Source organism: Anolis sagrei, chromosome 3 (genome assembly GCF_037176765.1).
Source record: "Anolis sagrei isolate rAnoSag1 chromosome 3, rAnoSag1.mat, whole genome shotgun sequence".
NCBI lineage: Eukaryota > Metazoa > Chordata > Lepidosauria > Squamata > Dactyloidae > Anolis > Anolis sagrei.
The window spans coordinates 14682433-14702145 of NC_090023.1; the positions used below are offsets into that span (position 1 = coordinate 14682433).

General features: G+C 42.7%; 2 protein-coding genes across 2 annotated transcripts in view; both read right to left on the bottom strand.

Moving 5' to 3' along the window:
• Nucleotides 1–3799, bottom strand: CCDC89 (coiled-coil domain containing 89). The gene is made up of 2 exons (XM_060766972.2): nucleotides 3738–3799; nucleotides 1–1355 (listed from the first exon to the last, which is right to left on the bottom strand). The coding sequence occupies exon 2, from the start codon at nucleotides 1150–1152 to the stop codon at nucleotides 67–69; it is 1086 nt and encodes a 361-aa protein (XP_060622955.2). The 5' UTR covers nucleotides 1153–1355; nucleotides 3738–3799; the 3' UTR covers nucleotides 1–66.
• A 4567-nt stretch (nucleotides 3800–8366) lies between these two features.
• Nucleotides 8367–19713, bottom strand: part of SYTL2 (synaptotagmin like 2) — a 67363-nt gene continuing 56016 nt past the window's right edge. Inside the window, exons 15-19 of the mRNA XM_067466217.1 lie at nucleotides 18923–19093; nucleotides 17248–17326; nucleotides 15129–15228; nucleotides 12101–12306; nucleotides 8367–9868 (exon numbers count right to left, since the gene is read on the bottom strand). Coding sequence (XP_067322318.1) covers nucleotides 9723–9868; nucleotides 12101–12306; nucleotides 15129–15228; nucleotides 17248–17326; nucleotides 18923–19093 — 702 coding nt within the window. The 3' untranslated portion in view covers nucleotides 8367–9722. The remainder of the gene's footprint in view (nucleotides 9869–12100; nucleotides 12307–15128; nucleotides 15229–17247; nucleotides 17327–18922; nucleotides 19094–19713) is intronic.

The window sequence follows — 19713 nt, forward strand, 5'->3', positions numbered from 1 at the left end:
TTATTATGTTTTAAATATTATAAAGAAAGGTTTATATTACGGCATGGTTCAGCAGGCGTCCAAGACCTATGCCATGAAATGCCGCAGTTTGGCATTTAACTCTTTCTCCTTCGTGAGCAGCTCTGTGCTGTGCTTCTTGTAAGCTTCAAAATGCATCCGGAGTTCGGCATACGCTTGCTGTGCGCGGCCCAACTGATGCTGCAGGTCCCGCACGCGGAGGCAACTGTCCACCACGGCGGCCTCAATCTCAAAGCGCTGTTCCGCGTCCAGTTTGGCTTTCTCCATCTCTTCCACCTTCTTCTCTAGTTGCACGATCTCACATTGCCTTTCTTGCAATGCTTTGCCTCGATCTATGGCCAGCTTCAGCAGCTCCTCTTTCTCCTTGATCACCTTCTCAAGCTTGGCCTGCAAGTTGCTCTCGCTTTCCTTCAGCTGCTTTTCTGTTTGCTTCAGCTCCTCGGTGACATGATAGTGCTTCTCCCCAAGGATTTCCAGTTGGCTTCTCAGGGACTTCATTTCCTCAACATGAACTCTGGCTTCCTGGCTCTGAGCTTCTAGAAGCTCCTTCTCTCGTTCCTGAGCCCGCCGACTGTCCTGCGTGTAACTTTCCTTCAAGGAAGCCATTTCCTCAGAGAGCATCTTCAGCTCAGATGTGACCTGCTCCAGCTCTGCTTCTCTCTCTTTCAAAGGCTGGCTGAAGAGGTTTTGGTTCTCCTGGCGCAGACGCTGATTTTCTTCCCTCAGCAGTACGTTTTGCCGTTTGTGTTCATCTTTGAAGTGGATCATGTCCTCGTGGTTGGAAGCCAAGTCCATAAAACGTTCTTCCAGCTGCTGAATACGTCGGGTTTGAGTCTCCAATTGGAGGGCATTCGCCATCCTCATCTCTTCCAGCTCCGTATTGATCTGTTCGAGGGTCTTGCAGCGCAAGAGATGTTCATCCGCTCGCTTCTTCAGGATACAGATCAGTTGAGATTGCTCATGGATGCGTGCACGCAGCATGGCTTTCTCTCCTTTCTCCTCACTGGTGAGACTCTGCAGTTTCTCCAAGGCCTCAAAGGGCTCTCCCACATTCCACTCTACGAGATCGCCTTCTTCCTCTGTTGGTATTGTATTTGGAAAACCCATTTCTGGATTCTTCTCATCCTGAGGCATGTTGGGGAACTGTTGCTGGCACTCAGTGCTCCAAACTAAAGATCTTCAGCACTTTTTTTTTCTAAGTCACATCGGAGATGAGGTTGAAATGACCGTTGGTGGAAACGTTCTAAGAATTCTGTGATATCACAAGGCATGATATCACAGAACTAACATGCTTGACAGGTGCCTGTAGACCTCATTACATCTGTTCTGGTCTATTGCTGGAAAATAAATTACATGGAATTTAGCAGTTTGCTTTTGCCTAAAGCTACTGGGAAGGGTAGGCCTAAATACTCTAAAGGTAGATCTAAATACCGTAAAGGTGCCAGGTTTTGGAAACTAAGAAGGATCAGTGCTTAGATGGGAGACCACCAGTGGATATCAGGTGCTGTAGGTCATATTTGAGAGGAAGGAAATGGCAAAACCACCACTTAAGTCTTCCTTGTCTTAGAAAATAGGAGGCAGGCTTACCAAATTTGCAGATAACACCAAATTGGGAAGGATATCTAATACCCCCAGAGAACAGAATCACAATCCAAAATGACCATCACAGGTTAGAGAGCTGGACCAAAATTAACGAAATGAATTTGAACTGGGAGAAATGTAGGGTACTACATTTTGGCAATTAAAATGAAATGTACAGATAGAGCATGGTGACACCTGGCTTGAAAACAGTCTATGTGAAAGGGATCTAGGAGACTACAAGCTGAATGTGAGTGAACAGAGTGATGCAGCGGCTAAAAAGGCCAATGCAATTCTAGGCTGCGTCGATAGGGGTATAGTGTCAGGATTGAGGGAAGTCATAGTCCCACTCTAATCTACTTTGGTCAGACCTTATCTAGAACAGCACTATGTCCAGTTTTGGACATCATAATCCAAGAAGGATATGGACAAGCTGGAAAGTGTCGAGAGAAAGACCACCAAAATGATCAAAGATTCGGAAACCAAGCCCTATGAGGAATGGCTGAGGGAGCTGCATATATTTAGCATAAAGAAAAGAAGGCTGAGATCAGAGACATGATAGTCATGTTTAAATATTGAAAAAAATGTCACATTGAGGAGAGGGGAAGCTTGTTTTCTGCTGCTCTGGAGACTAGAGAGTCCACCTAAAGATCAGGTAGAACTTCCTGATGGTCAAAGCTGTTTGACAGTGAAATATGCTGCCCTGAAGATGGCCATCTGTCAAGGGTGCTTTGATTGTATGGCCGAGCTTTGGACTAGATAGTCCTTTTAGTCTCAACCTTTATGAAAACCCTATCGAATCCCTGTGGTTTCCATAACAGGTGACTTGAAGACACTTCTGTGCAGGTTCCAATGGCAAATCCCAATACTTGCTAAAGTTATTTCTAAGTATATATTCCATGGATGGATTTGCAACCTATGCAGTTAGCACAATTCATTGTTGGACCAGATGCAAAAAAGAATTGGAGAAAAAGAGGCACTATTGGCATGTTAAAAGGACAGTTAGCTGAGGGTACCAAGCTTATTCATTAATCAAAAGAGTTTAATATAGTATGTTCTGAGTAATTACAAGCCGAATGCACCGATAAAAAGGCAAAGACTAATAAATCTCCCTTAAAGCAATTGCCGGTCTTTGCAAACAAAGTAAGCATTTATGTGCAGGAATGGCTACTGATCGTATCAAAGAGATTCCAGCACCTGATTCTATATTACTTAATGAGAGCGGTCTTTTGCTCTTTATCAAGCCATGGGAAACGTAGATAAATATTTCATTATGAACCTCTTTGCTTAAGTCTCTGCAAGACATTATGGAGGTAACTCACACAACAACAGAAAGGAAGAGACCATGAAAATGAACAAAATCTTGCTCCCAGTATTTAAAAAACTCAAAAATCATAACAGTAAATAAAGAGCAACACTCACAAACGGGAATTCCAGACAAGAAACAATTGGGGCCAGCTAATCACCTCCCAACAAAGGATTCCCCTGGGCCATAAGAAGCCAAACCTTGAAACTGCTAGGCCATTAATTGCTAATCAAGGTGGCCAATTGAAACATTCACACCTACCTCAAACAGATAAGAGTTCTTTCTCTCACCCTGGACAATCCACAGATATATAAACCCCATTTTCCCAGTTTCCAATAAACCTCACAAACTCTGAGGATGCCTGCCATAGATGCAGACAAAACATCAGGAGAGAGTGCTTCTGGAACATGGCCATACAGCCCAGAAAACTCACAACCCAAAAGAAAGCCAATGTTGACAATTTAGAATGCATAAAGTAGTTATGCAAAATCAAAAGCTAGCCGAAGTGATATAATAATTTATTTTAAGAAATGGTCTAATTACACAAGCTTTTTCAATATGCTTTTAATTTGTTCACCAAGTAATGAAATGGGAGAATTGACTTTAGAGTTGTTATATTAAAATCATCACATTAAGTGAGTTGTTAAAATTGTTGGAACAAACATTTGAAAAAAGGAAAGGGAGCATCCAATTTCCTTTGAACAGATTCTTAACTTGGAGGGGGTTCTTTTGTATATAATCTGTTTCTGTTTTAAAAGATTCCCATCAAATAAGAACTATATGCACAAGCTTCCATTCACTTGTCATTCGCTGAAATCATAAAATGATTCCTTACCAAGCCTTTATTCTTTGGCCATTCCCGGTCTCACAGTCCTCTGGAGTTTGCATCTCCATGGCAATAAGGGATCAAAACAGTGTTCAACTATTCCTTCCTGGGCTCAATGCCTTCCGTCTCACTGACTTGGAAACATGAAAGAAAGAAAAAAGGGAACCTAGCGGGGAGACAACGCCTCCTCCAAACTGGTCAGGACTGAGAAAGCTGAAACCCCCTCATACTTCCCTTCTCCAGGAAGCCTGGAAAAAGGAGCTGCACACCCCTGCAAGACCTACAAGCAGCTCCAGAAGACTCTTACTACTCCAGGGATTAACTACTAATGAAATCTGTACCTCAAATAATTATGGAACCCATGGCTTTACTTACATATACCTGGAAAGAAATTTGTTTCTCTAGCAATGTACTAGCTCCTCCAGGTGATTGTATGTTATGCTTCTCCTCAGATGTTATTACCAAGTTGTGCCTAGGAATCTCTAGATCCAATGCAACTTTGTGATATGCTAGAACTTGAGGTGAGGTCATTCAATGTTGTCCAGTCACATCAGTGGTTTCATGAAACTAGTTAGGTCAGGAACTTATTTCCCATAAATCCAGGTGCCTTACATTATGCTAAAGCAGGGGTCCACAAACTTTTTAAACAGAGGGCCAGGTCATAGTCCCTCAAACTGTTGGAGGGCCGGATTATAATTTGGAAAAAAATGAATTAATTCCTATGCACAGTACACGTGTCTTATTTGTAGTGCAAAAACACTATGAGAAATAGTGTGCGTTAATCTGCTCTGGGGCTGTCCTGAGTTGCCCTTCAAAAACAGGCTTTAGACAATGTTGAAAGTAAAAGAAAAATGCTTTACTTCAGCAAACACAAAGGATACGCAACTGCAATTGAAAAGTGCAAAGGAAAGCAAGGAAGTCTTAATCCAGACACAAAGTAAAGTCTCTTACGAAGTCCCAAAAGAAACACCAGTCTTCCGTCAGACAACGGACAATGAACTAAGTTTTTAGCAGCAGACACAAAGCAGATTCCATGGGAGTGAAAACATCAGTATCAGGGTTGTTGTTACCAGCGAAAGCTGACTGCTCCTGCTACTGATTTATAGCCCTGAATTTCCCACGCAGGAGGTGCTAGGGCGTCTCCCAATTAGCTCAGCGTTTTTAGCAGCTATCCTAGCTGAATGCCATCTGTACTGTCTCCTTTCGTCTCTCTAGAAATGTGGGCACTTTCAAACCCTCATCATCTGATTCTACTTCTCCCTCCAATTCCTGAGCACTTCCCTGCTCCCCTTCATTCTCTGAAGATGAGAAATCCCTAACAGGGACACTTTAAAGGGATTTTCCATGGTGTTGAACCCATTGAAGGTAAGATCCAGCACCTTGGATCATAACTTCAAAGCTCAAACTAAAACTTATCCACCGTGGACTTCGTGATCTACTGACATGGAATTCTTTTTGCCATTATATAAAATTTTTGTAAAATATTCACTTTTAGAAGAAGGAATGGCCAAAGTTTCACAGGTAGCTAAAGGTTGCATGCTATTGCTATTCCCAACTTGAAGAGACTCATTCATATAGTTCCATACCCTATATATATGTGTGTCTTAAGTATTGAAATTTTAGTTTAAAAACAGAACCCAAAAAAACCCAGGTCAACTTACCCATGGGTCAATGTGAGTACTATAGCATACACCTTATCAACACACACAAAAAGTACCACCCCCTTCTCTGGGGAGAATGGCAAAAGGCAGGAACATAATCCATCCCAGGATAACCCAAAAAAAGAAGCACCATCTCTCTACTTTTTCAGCCATGGTGCCACTTCGGTCCTTTTTGAATTCCTGTGCAAAAGTTTAATTGCAAAGCTGTGTCTTTCTGTGCTAATAATTGGAATGAAATCCCCACTTTTCCCTTGTTGCAGTTTTGATTTTAGTTTAGTGACCTTTCTGTTTGCAAGTTGTGCTTTGGCCCTTTGGTTTATTTTCATTTTTCGAAGACGTTGCTATCATGTGGATAAGACTGCTTTTGCTTAGCATTCCAGCTTACTAGACATGCCCTTTCTCAGGACAACACATTCTAGGCTGAATATCCTCTGACCTTCTTAGTCTGTTGCACAACTTCTAGGATTTTTAATGCATTCCGTTCCAAAATAAAACGCGTTTTAACATAAGCTAAAATAGTTTACGGATGGAGAAACCTTGCTGCCCAGATGTTCTTATCATTGGGGAAAACAACTGGAGTTGTAGAATCACAGAGCTGGAGTTTATAACCAGAATTTCTCTACCATTGACTCAAGGTTTTTCTGAGTCACAGTAACAAGTATTTGCCCGTCTAGGGCAGTTTTTTGGTTTGGGCTACCAGCAGCTCTTCTTGTTCTTTTCCAACCTTATTTGGAGCATAGAGTCATAGAGTTGGAAGAGACCTTGTGGGCCATCCAGCCCAACACCCTGCCAAGAAGCAGGAAAATCACATTCAAATCACCCCTGACAGATGGCCATCCAACCTCTGCTTAAAAGCCCCCAAAGAAGGAGTCCCCACCACACACTGGGACAGAGAGTTCCACTGCTGAACAGCTCTCACGGTTAGGAAGCTCTTCCTAATGTTCAGGTGGCATCTCCTTTCCAGTAGTTTGAAGCCATTGTTCCGCGTCCTAGTCTCCAGGGCAGCAGAAAACAAGCCTGCTCCCTCCTCCCTATGACTTTCCCTCATGCTCCTCACAGGAATTGTTCTCCAGACCCTTGATCATTTTAGTTGCCCTTCTCTGGACACCTTCCAGCTTGTTGTGCCCAGAATTGGACACAATATTCCAGGTGTGGTCTGAGCAAGGCAGAATAGAGCATGGGTGGCATGACTTCCCTGGATCTAGACCAGTGATTCTCAACCTGTGGGCTGTAGCCCAATAGTGGGCCACAAGAACAAAAATCTGGTCCGTGAACCTCCTTCCTCTTTATTTATTTTATTTCCGCTCCTTTTGGCAGAGCTAACCAGCCCCACACCTTTTGGTACTAATGTTGGAGAGTGGTCCCTGCTCAAAGTGTTCCCTTAGCAAAGTGGTCCCTGGCCAAAGTGTTCTCCAATCAAGTGGTCCCCATTCAAGTGATCCCTGGCCAAAATGTTCCCCAGTCAAGTGGTCCCTGTTCAAGTGGTCCCTGGCCAAAGTGGTCCCCGTTCAAGTGGTCCCTGGCCAAAGTGGTCCCCGTTTGAGTGGTTCCTGGTCAAAGTGGGCCCTGGTAAAAAAAAAAGGTTGGGAACCACTGATCTAGACACTATACTCCTATTTATATAGCAGGCTTAATGTATCACATACTGAATTCATATATATTGTCCCTAGTTAGGACTCACAATTTTGACTATGCACTTTACTACTGTTTTATCCAAAATTAGAGTTGACCTCTTTTATATTGCTCTTATCCTTAACACTGCTACACGCCCTATGGACTTTACTCACTGGCCCTATCCTCCAAACTGTTGTACACCAGGCCGCCCACCCATATGGAGGCTTGAATTACGTTATTGCTGTTGGTTTTGATGCTTGTTTTATATTTTGTATAATGCTGTTTTATGTTGTTTTATATTGTTGTGATGCACTCTAATGGTCCACATTCTTAACTCTGTCTTAACCCTGTTATTTGAGCTTGGCCCCACATAAGCTGCCCCGAGTCCCTTTGGGGAGATGGAGCCGGGGTTTACAAATAAAGTTGTTGTTGTTGTGTTTCAAATAATAACAACAACATGAGTCCACAGCAGACAAGATCACTCTGCTGGCTGTTGAATTGGATCACACGTCGGACACTTCCCAAGTTTCTAGGACTGTGTGATGTAACGGCGAATAATGCGTGCAGATCCCAGTAAGGTGGCCTTCTGCAACTGGCAGATGGTAATTTTGTCAGCGCCGATTGTGTTTAAGTGCAGGCCAAGATCTTTAGGCACTGCACCCAGTGTGCCGATCATCACTGGGACCACCTTTACTGGTTTGTGCCAGACTCTTTGCAGTTCGATCTTTAAATCCTCATATCGTGTCAGCTTTTCCAGTTGTTTCTCTGCAATCCTGCTGTCACCTGGGATTGCGACATCAACGATCCATACTTTGTATTGTCAAAGGCTTTCATGGCCGGAATCACTGGGTTGTTGTAGGTTTTTTCGGGCTATATGGCCATGGTCTAGAGGCATTCTCTCCTGACGTTTCACCTGCATCTATGGCAAACATCCTCAGAGGTAGTGAGGTTACTTTGTTTTTTAAAATGATACTTTGTTTTTTAACACGATTGTGAGGTCAGGAGTATTATGCACCAAAACTCTATCTGTCTGAATCCGGAAGTCCCAGAGGAGTTATTATTATCATTAGTTTTTTCAGGCTATATGGCCATGTTCTAGAGGCATTTCTCCTCTGAGGATGCTTGCCATAGATGCAGGTGAAACGTCAGGAGAAATGCCTCTAGAACATGGTCCTATAGCCCGAAAAAACCCACAAGAACCTAGTGATTCCAGCCATGAAAGCCTTCGACAATACATTATTATCATTATTTCAGCTTTAAGAGGATATAGGAAGTAAATTTAGCTTTCCATATTTCACAACAAAAACTCCCCAATTAAACCTTCCATTTAAAAAAAAAATGACAAAAACACATGCTTCTGCAATTTGCAGTTCAACGTGTGCTCATTTGAGCACGAAAGCAGTTTTAATGGACTTTAGAGTTTGAAAACTGTATACAAATAACATCATATATTTTCAGCATTTGATTACATACAGTTCTTTGCATAAAGGTTTATTTGTACTTCAGGCATCATTTCCATCTTTACCCGATTGGTGGCACCAGAGAACGTAAAGAAAAACCATGACACATCCAGCCAGTGAACAGCAGCATATTTTAGAGCTTGGTGAACATGGTTTCTTTAAAAGCTTGATGTTAGTTTTACAATAAATAAAAATCAGGTGTAATTAAAAAAAATGAAGAGTCATGTTTGAACCAAGTGAATTTTATCTTGCTTCCTGGAAAGAAAACACATGGTTTCAATATTAGCAAGTTAACATTCTCCTAAAAGACACGTGCGGAGAACAGTTTGGGCCAAATAAAATCACAGAAAATGTAAACATTTAAGACTAGAACCAGACTTCGCAGTAGAAATAAGGCCATGCCTTCAACCTAGAGTGTTTTCCAGAGTTAAGAGCCATGCTGAGAACCAGAGTACAAAATCCCTAGTTCAATCTACGAAGTTTAAAACTAAATGGCTGAATAGGTTTTCAATGCAAGAGGAGAGAAAAGAAAACACAGGAGGGTTGTTTTAGGATCAACAATATATCTGCTATAATATGTATTCCCAGCTTGAAATATAAGAAATCAATACAACCATATAATATCAGCTTGAATGTGCAAATGTGAGGAAGAATAGACTCACCAAATCAACTGTTGAATGGTGAGTCACCAAATAAGTATATCACAATTATTCAATGGTTGAAATTTAGTTGAGATTACTAACGTTATATTAAATAATATGGACAATTTGACAGGTTGGCAATTATTATAGATTTCCTCAATGTGGGCATCAAAATTTTTCAAGGCAGTGAGTGCACATAAATAGCACCACAAAACAGTGCCACTTTGCCAGGTTCTTTCACATATTGGAAGAATAGCATGTATTGAAGTTCAACTAACTTAAGCAAAATCATTGATTTTCTTTTCAGGCCTTAGTCAAGGTGGCCACAGAAAGCAACTATACATAGCTTTTTAAATACTATTTAAGTTTCATCTTTAATAGAGCATTAAAACTTAAGTTAAAGAGTACCTGCAGACAGGCAAAAGTTAACATGCATTATCAAGGTACCATTGGGCAAAACGATACAAAATTATATTGAAGAAAAAGACACCATACGCCAAAGTTACAGAGAAAGACATTTGCTCTTAAAATGTATCAGCTTCGTCTCTGCCTGCCTTTTGTCACCATTCAGGCTCCAGGAGGACGCACAAAAGAGTAGCGACCAACCAAAGCATCATCCTATTTGGTCATTTTTGTCGTCATGAGCATCCTGAGTGGCAGCGTGTCTTCTGCCCAGGTGTTTGGTGTGTCAATCATCCTCTCCCATAAGTTGGATTCCTCTAATGTAGAGTCCATCCAGTCTACAGGTGTGCCATAGCTCTTTCCTAGGAAGGAAATATTTGAAGGAACAAAATTAGAAGAATGTTTTTTTCTCTGTGTGTTCTGGTACGGCTGTACCAGGAGCTCCAATTTTATTTGCTTTGTATTAAATGTTTGCTTGCAGTCCAAGGTTTCAGGGACTCTGCAGAAAGGTGGCTTCCTTTGGCTGCAGTCATAGGGCAAGTCACCTGTACATCATCGTTAAGTTTTGGTTCCGCCCCTTGCTCAGGGCAATTGGGAAGGGAGCAGTTTTTAGTTAGTGTCAGCAAGGAAAGCTAATGTACAGGACGTGTGCAAGCTTCCCCTGTACAAAAGCTTCAACCCTTAAGACTTTCCGGGGGAGAACAGTTTTAAGAGCATCGAAGACCTTCCGGGGGAGAACAGTCTTAAGCGTCTCCAAAGATTTCCAGGGAAACAGCCCTATAGACCAAAGAACTCCAGCTGGAGAACATCTAAGCCTTTACTGGTAGGTCCACTCAGCGTTCGAGACGCAGTTCGACCTGGTAGCGGAGGCCACATCAGTAAGGGTTAGATTCCAGTCAGCCTGGGAGAAGTTAAAAAAAGGATTTCCATTTAAAGTAAAGAAGAAGTTATTGAAGACAGTTGCCTGTCCTTTGTGGGCAGGTTTAGGAAGCTACCAGTTGCATAAAAGCCTGGAACCATTTGTTTATCTTTACTGAAGAAAAGAGAAGTTCCTGTTTGATTGTTCATTAATAAAGAACTTTGTTGTACTTTACAAGCCATCTAAAGACTATTTGTGGTGGAAACCCTCTGAGAACTTCTCTTTGGGCCCCCTAGCTTCTGGCTGGGCAAAAGTTGCACATCCTATTCTAAAGGAAATTCTTTACAGGCCCAGCGTACAACAGAACACTCTGGTTTACATCAGAATTACAGTTCTCTTCAGATATTTTGGGGAATACAACTTCCAGATAGATAGAAATGGGATAGCATTTCTAATCCCAGAGAAAATACTGTTTGATGAATATGTGGTATATTGATAGCACCTGGGTATGACTGTGAACGTCATGATGCAGTACCTAAGGGAATGTGGTAATGACTGAGTCACCATATGAAGTGAGGTGTATTGTAAAGGTGTTGCATCAGCCCGTGTCCCTTACTGATGACATATCAGCTGGTGGCTATATAAGGAGGATAGAATCATAGAATCGTAGAGTTGGAAGAGACCTCATGGACCATCCAGTCCAACCTCCTGCCAAGAAGCAGGAAAATTGCATTCAAAGGATGAAGGAATCCATCTTCCTCTCTCCTGTGTGACTCAGTGGGAGTATCTGCTTGTGTTCTGTAGTTGACTGATTATTTTAAAGAAAAAGGAAAGTTGATCTGTGTATCCTGTTTGTATATTTGTATGTAATGCAACTATGAAGATTAATGCCTTAGGTTTTGGATGAAAACCTGAATCGATGAGTTTACTAATACAGCGAGTAGATAGGGTCATATGCTGGCAGTTAGACTCTGCTGATAGATGGACTGAAGCACATGTGTTATGCTGTGAAATGTCATGATGCAGTACCTAAGTACCTAAAAATCTGCTGCTGGATTTTTGCTTGCTTCTGGGACACTTGCTATCCAGCTTGCAGGGGTTCATGATTTGGAAACTATAAATCACTTCACGACCAGCATCCCGTGACACAGGATTCCTCACCATTAGCTGTGCTGAAGAGGGCTTCTTGGATGTGCAGTCCAAAAATGTCTGAAATTCCACATAATCCCTTATCCTTTACCTAATGCCTCTGGACACGAGTCTTCATCATGCACAGAATGTTTTCCAACTAAATTTATTACAATATTCTGCATGAAATTGTGCTTATTTTATTCTGTAGCTTTGGTGTAAGAAATATAACTCACATGACATTTTAGAAATATATCTGAATGAAAAACAATGGCCAGGTAATTGTGGCAACAGTTTTATATTTTTCTACACTTTCTTTAAGCTCAGGCATGGGCAAACTTGGGTCCTCCTGGTGTTTTGGACTTCAACTCCCACAATTCCTAACAGCCTACCGGCTGTTAGGAATTGTGGGAGTTGAAGTCCAAAACACCAGGAGGACCCAAGTTTGCCCATGCCTGCTTTAGCTGAAGATGGTTTGAAAAAGATGATTTAAGAGGGTGTATTTCTGACCCATTATGTCTCCTTGGTTCTTTCCAAAACAAGGTACCAATTTACACACCATCCATTTATAGAGTGAACTTGGGGAGGTCAATTCAGCTGAACCCACCTGTTCCAAGTCCTATTCTGAGGCCTCCAATGAAGTGGTTGGCTAGTTTGTTGTGGTCCCAGACAGTGAGCTCTACACAAGCTTCTTTCAGGTCTTCAGGCCTGAAGCCATCATAGACCATGGTATGGTTGAACACAGGATTTGTCGTCTTGGACACGGCTCTTGTTTTCTGGCGGCTTTTTCTACTTGTATCCGGCAGAATAGTACTTTGGACAAAAGGAGAGAAAAGATCACACTGAGGATGTGCATGGACAGGACAAGACAAAAGCCACAGATTCGACTATAACACTTTTAATCAGTATCAGCCAAACTTCCATGGCTTGCGTTCACCATGATTTGAGCCATGAACTGCAGAGTAAAGAATCAAACAAATTATGACTTGTCTTCCCAATTTCTCATCCCTTTTTGTCATCTCCTCTTTCCAAGAGGAAACAGCCGGAAACAAACCATAACTGTGGACAAATATGTCACAATAAGCCATGATTTAAACAAGCCATAGTCCAAAAGTCAACAACAAACTATAGGTTCATAAATAGTATTTCTAAGCTATGGGTACACATAGCATAAGATATTGGAAACATCCAATGGAAACTGATATTAAGTAGAAACAGAATCTCAGTATGTGTATAAAAATATTTTTTTCCAAGAAGCACCCCAGTGAGTTTATATAAGGAACTAGCTGTGCCCTGCCACGCGTTGCTGTGGCCTATAGTAAAACTTATCAAAGTTGAGGTAGATATCTGGACTATTATGAAAGAGAGGTACCTACCTATTCCTTCCCTCTTTTCCTCCCCCTTTCTCTCCTTTCTTCCTTCTCTACCTCTTTCTTTTTTTCTTTCCTTCTTTCACTACTTGGTTTCATCCTTCTCTCTTTCCTTCATTCCCTCCCCCTTTCTTCCTTTGCCTTTCTTCCCTCCCTGTTTGCTTCCTTCTTTCACTTTTTATTTCCTTTTATTTCACCACCATCATAACAATAACAATAATGCAATGCATTGCCTCTGGGACCTGACACCACTCCTATTCCCTCAGGGTCTAATAGGAATAATAGCGTGTGTGTGCGGCGGTGGGGGGAGTGATGGAGCGTGGGGTTGTGTATGTGTGTGCGGCGGCGGTGGGAGTGATGGAGCGTGGGGTTGCGTGTGTGTGTGCGGCGGTGGGGGGAGTGGGGTTGTGTGTGTGTGTGCGGCGGCGGGGGGAGTGATGGAGTGTGGGGTTGCGTGTGTGTGTGCAACGGCGGAGGGGAATGATGGAGCGTGGGGTTGCGTGTGTGTGTGCGGCGGCGGGGGGAGTGATGGAGCGTGGGGTTGCGTGTGTGTGTGCGGCGGCGGGGGGAGTGATGGAGCGTGGGGTTGCGTGTGTGTGTGCGGCGGCGGGGGCAGTGATGGAGCATGGGGTTGCGTGTGTGTGTGCGGCGGCGGGGGAGTGAGGGAGCGTGGGGTTGCGTGTGTGTGTGCAGCGGCGGGGGGAGTGATGAAGCGTGGGGTTGTGTGTGTGTGAGCAGCGGCGGGGGGAGTGATGGAGCGTGGGGTTGCATGTGTGTGTGCGGCGGCGGGGGGAGTGATGGAGCGTGGGGTTGTGTGTGTGCGTGCGGCAGGGGGTGTGTGTATGCGGGAAGCGGCGTGGCGGGGCTTGGAGTGGGCATGGCTTCCGCAGAGGGAACATTGGCCGGAAGGCTGTGTGTGCACCCAGGGAACTTGCGGCTGGGCGCCAATGCGCATGCTCAGTTGTTTTGCTGTTTTGTGAGTGTGTTGTTGTGTTGTTTTTTCATTTTGAGTAGATATGTTTGTACCTTGTGGGTTGTGTTATGGGCATGGGAATTTTGGTTAAGTTTCGTTGGGGAGTTTTTTAGTTTTGTTGTTTTGCCGTTTTGTGAGTGTGTTGTTGTGTTGTTTTTCATTTTGAGTAGATATGTTTGTACCTTGTGGGTTGTGTTATGGGCATGGGAATTTTGGTTAAGTTTTGTTGGGGTTTTTTTGAGTTTTGCTGTTTTGCCGTTTTGTGAGTGTGTTGTGTTGTTATTCATTTTGAGTAGATATGTTTGTACCTTGTGGGTTGTGTTATGGGCATGGGAATTTTGGTTAAGTTTCGTTGGGGGGGTTGTGGAGTTTTGCTGTCCGGTTGAACCAACCTAACAGATTTATATATATAGATGTTTCAGTGGTCCTTGAATGCTCTAATTGGAGCTCAGCTGTGACCAGCAGTGTTGCAGGATTCGAAGAGGCACAAATGGAGGGTGAAAGGGTTGGCGCGTCAAGCCAACCCTGACCGGGACTGCCTTCCACCTGGAAATTGATGTTCTCACTACAGGAGAACATGCTGATAGGGCTCTACAGCCACCCATCGCCATGACACTACACTTGGAGGACCATCATCCTCGGGCTACGAGGGATCACCAAAGTAAGTAAGCTTTCAGAGGCTGTTTAAAAACCAGGGAAAGAGCGACAACACATATAAATTACATGATTATGACCAAGTCGTAAACAGAGGTGGCACGAATCTTGTCTTGTGCATTTTCAAATTAATTTGCAAAGAAAATCCGCCCAAAATAATAAAAATAAAGTACATATAAAATGGAACTCTCTATGTACGTTCTAATCAATTTGAAAATCCACCCACAGAAATATGACTCCAGTTAATGCAAACGTATGTGCAGTGATATAACCCCAATTGGTAATAGTAAAAACAAGTAATTTAGGACCATTTGTTAATATTAGGAATTAGCTGTGAGAATTACATGTACTTAAAATTTTGCAAAGGACAATTAGGTATTAAATATCTTCTCACAAACACTTCTAAGCAATACATCAGGGCATCTTGTTCCAAAGGTCACCCAGGTCTCTAATTTTGGCCTGAGGCCCCTTCTACACTGCCATATAATCCAGATGATCAAATCAGATAACCCACACTACTTGCTTTGAACTGGATTTTATGACTCTACACTGCCATATACTCCACTTCAAAGCAGATAAACTGGATTTTGTATGGCAGTGTAGATCTAGCCTGAGTTTTCTCAAACCAGCATGCTTACCACTTAACAAAGGAGTTGAGTTTATTGCCCCTGAGGACTGGGAGGTCGTTGCATTCCTTCACCCAAATGTGGACTTCTCCAGTGGCTGGGGTCTTTTTACCTTCAAAAAGAGACGTATACATTCAATCAAAACAAAAGAACACAATGTTGTATTGTTCAAAGAAATGGGTACAATCAGTATGGAATGGATTCTGCTTGCATGGATCAACCATCTACAGCTTGAAAATCTCTCTAGATCAGTCGCAGTCTGGTTTCAGACCTGGGCACAGTACTGAGATGGCTTTGGTCGCCTTGGTGGATGATCTCCGCAGGGAACTGGACAGGGGGAGTGTGACCCTGACTCTGTTGGTTCTCTTGGACATCTCAGCGGCTTTCGATACCATCGATTATGGTATCCGTCTGGGATGGCTCTCTGGGATGGGACTCGGGAGCATGGCCTTGCTGTGGCCCCGGTCTTTCTTGGAGGGCCATTCCCAGTTGGTGAAGCTAGGGTACACCTGCTTGGACCCCTGGCCTTTGACCTGTGGGGTCCCGCAAGGTTCCATTTTGTCCCCCATGCTTTTTAACATCTATATGAAACCACTGGGACAAGTCATCCAGAGTTTTGGAGTTCGGTGCCATCTCTACGCAGATGACACCCAACTATTACTCTTTTCCACCAAAATCTAAGGAAGCCCCTCAGATTCTGGACCAGTGCCTGGCTGCTGTGACGATCTGAATGAGGGCGAAGAAGTTGAAGATCAATCTTGACAAGACAGAGGTCCTCCAGGTCAGTCACATGTCTGATTCTGGTGGCAACCTGTGTTTGACGGGTTTGCACTCCCCCTGAAAACTCAGGTTCATTGTTTGGGGGTCCTCCTGGATTCAGCACTGATGCTCGATGCTCAGGTCTTCATAGAAGCATAGTGTCTAGGTCCAGGGAAGTAATGCTACCCCTCTATTCCGCTTTGGTTAGCCCACACCTGGAATATTGTGTCCAATTCTGGGCACCACAATTCAAGAGAGATATTGACAAGCTGGAATGTGTCCAGAGGGGGGCGACTAAAATGATCAAGGGTCTGGAGAACAAGCCCTATGAGGAGCGGCTTAAGGAGCTGGGCATGTTTATCCTGAAGAAGAGAAGGCTGAGAGGAGATATGATAGCCATGTATAAATATGTGAGAGAAAGCCACATGGAGGAGGGAGCAAGCTTGTTTTCTCCTGCCCTGGAAACTAGGACACGGAACAATGGCTTCAAACTACAAGAAAGGAGATTCCATCTGAACACGAGGAAGAACTTCCTGACTGTGAGAGCCGTTCAGCAGTGAAACTCTCTGCCCTGGAGTGTGATGGAGGCTCCTTCTTTGGAAGCTTTTAAACAGAGGCTGGATGGCCATCTGTCAGGGGTGATTTGAATGCAGTGTTCCTGCTTCTTGGCAGGGGGTTGGACTGGATGGCCCATGAGGTCTCTTCCAACTCTTTGATTCTATGATTCTATGCTCCTATTGATGCAGGCCAAAATCCCATTGGCTTTTTTTGCTGCCACATCACATTGCTGGCTCATGTTTAACTTGTTGTCCACGACGACTCCAAGATCTTTTTCACATGTACTGCTCTCGAGCCAGGCGTCCCCCATTTTGTATTTTTGCTGGTGGTAACTGGGAGGGCCATCGCACAATTAAACTCGTGTGCCAGCTGCAACTGTACCTCATGAAGTCTGATCAGGTCATGGTAGTCCACACCTTAGTTACCTCTAGATTGGACTATTGTAATGCACTTTACGTGGGGCTGCCCTTGAAGATGGCCCAGAAACTTCAATTGGTCCAACGATTGCCAGCCAGACTGCTAACTTGGGCGAATTACAGGGAGTGGTCTACCCCTGAAGCTGAACGGCAGCTCCATTGGCTGCCATTCATTTTCCAGTCCCAATTTTATGTGCAGGTTATCACGACAGTATTGCAATAAATGAGACTTGAACATCCATGGATTTTGGTATCTATGTCGGTCCTGGACCAAATCCTTGCGGATACTAAGGACTCGCTGTATCATTCTTTCATTTCATGACTAAATAAAGGACATTAGGAAGAGGACATAACAGCATAGAAAGCAAATCTGGGAAGTGCTGAAGAGGAATACTCACCTGCAGCAGGCTGTGGGATATACTGGAGAGCAATCTTTACTTCTCCTCTGTTCTCTAGCTCAAGAGCAGTTAGTGGAGTCTAGCCATTCACAAACAAAACAAAACAAAACAAAACACATAATCACTGGAGAGGCTGGGGAATACAGCCATTTAATAGTGTAAAGAGCACAGATGAAAACTCAAGTCATCACCTAACTAAAAAGCTGTCCTATTAGATCTGCTCAGAAATAAGTCCCTTTAACTCACTGACACTTTAGAGTAAAAGAGTGCAACTTCCATCAACTAAATTTGCATGTGAATAAAAACCATAGATTTGAAAGAAAACCAATCTTTTTCCCCCATCACATGAAGGGAGAGGTATGAAATATAAGACAGTGCTGTGGAATCCTATAAATACACAATTAAAAAAGGATCTGCTGTATGATGACCAACTTTCCATTTTTTAAATCAACCAGCTAAACATTTACACGATATGATGGCTATGATATATTTCAATAAACACCTGTGTTAGTATGCAATTCATGCTTAACTGTTTTTAATTATATATATTTAATGTTTACACATCCTAGTTTGCTGTCTAATTGGTTAATTCCCCATTTTAACATTTAATTATTTCATCATAAGTTTATTGCTATTATTGTGTATTATTTTGTATTATTCCTGACATTGTTTGTTTACTTTGTAAGGCATTGAATATTTGCATAAATCAGGGGAAAGATGATCTGGCAATGATTTTGGTGTTGTAAACTGCCCTGAGTCCCTTTTGGGAAAAAAAATTGTAGTTGTAGTTGTTGTTGTTGTTGTGCTAGTGCAAATGCTATACAGGCAGCCCGCAAATTATGAACAAGATAGGTTCTGTAGGTTTGTTCTTAAATTAAATCTGTATGTAAGTTAGAACAGGCACATTTTTAAGTGTAGCTCCAGAGATAGATAGATAGATAGATAGATAGATAGATAGATAGATAGATGTTTGTTTTGGGTAGCATAGGGAAGGATTAACACACTTGTGGTGTTTATTTTGCTATGTGTGCCCCTGTTCAGAAGATTTCACCCCACTTTCTGTCCCTGTGACAATCAGATTTTGACAAATTTGGCTTGTTGTAGAAACAAGGATTGGTGATAAAACTTCAGAAGAGACACCTTCTCTTCATTCTTTCAGGAATGAATTTCCCTTCCCAAGAGTAGATTTCTCTCACTTCCTGTTTTCTCACCTTAGTTCTTAACTAGGAGTCATTTGTAAGTGAGAACCGTACAGCAGTGGAACTCTCTGCCCCGGAGTGTGGTGGAGATTCCTTCTTAGGAAGCTTTTAAACAGAGGCTGGATGGCCATCTGTCAGGGGTGATTTGAATGCAATTTTCCTGCTTCTTGGAAGAAGGTGGATGACCCATGAGGTCTCTTCCAACTCTATGATTTTATTATTCTACATGTTTGTAACTCGGGGACTGACTATATACTGAAGATCTGCAATAAGCAAAATTATAGGTTCCAGTTTTGACAACAATGTGCAACATGAAAGCAACACACCCTAGCACATGTCTTACGAACCATTTTATGATTCAGAGAAAGTTTCTGAGTGTATGGTAACCTCCTTAAAATAACATTTGAAAAGGTCTCAGGAAGAAAAATAAGAGTTTGCTTTTTAAAATATGCATCAAGCAAAAGCCATGGACTTACTCTTGGCTTAAGTGGGTACCAGTTCATCTGTTTGTTCTGTTTATCACTCCAATCCCAGTTTCTCAAGTCGAGCTCCACTTCACCCAAGAAACTATTGCGCCCAAAAGTATCATTGTGCCAAACGGAGATATTCAGCCTCTGGGTTGCCAAAAGGTCCTTCTCAACTTTATACTACAAATAAGACAAGGTAATGGTTAAAGAGGTTGCCCACAATATAAATGTACAATCTGGTGTAACTCAGCTTCAGTTGTACAGTCAGCCCTCCACATTTGCAGGTTTGACTTTTGTGGATTTGAATATTTGCACATTTGATTAATATGTTCTTTCTAGGGATCTTTAGGTCCTCCAGAGCAACACTACAGTCATCTTCGGCCATGGAATTGCAAAGGAGAACACAGTGATAAAGAGAGCAATCACTTCTCTAGGCATTTGTAGGTTCTCCAGTATGATTCTATGGTCAGGCTGATGATATATGAGGATACAGAAATTTGTCATTTCCCTACTTCTGTAGGGGTCTTGTGCCCTAATACCAGCAAATGTGGAGGGCTGGTGTGCTTGTTTCTCCAAAATCATATTGACTACCATAGCTGAAATTTCTATTCCAGGCAGCTCAGGAGTTTGGGAAGATTGGATGAGAATTCAATGTCTCCCCAAACTTTGGTCCTCTGGGATTTTTTGGACTTCAGATCCCAAAATTCCCAAGTGTCGGCCAAGCTGATTGAAAGTTCAAGTCCAAAACACCTGGAGAACTAAAGTTTGGCTACCGGTGGACTAGATTTACCAACATGTTG

What these genes read in the sequence shown, in the direction of transcription:
- CCDC89 (XM_060766972.2), bottom strand. Translation starts at nt 1,152, where the DNA reads ATGCCTCAGGATGAGAAGAATCCAGAAATGGGTTTTCCAAATACAATA.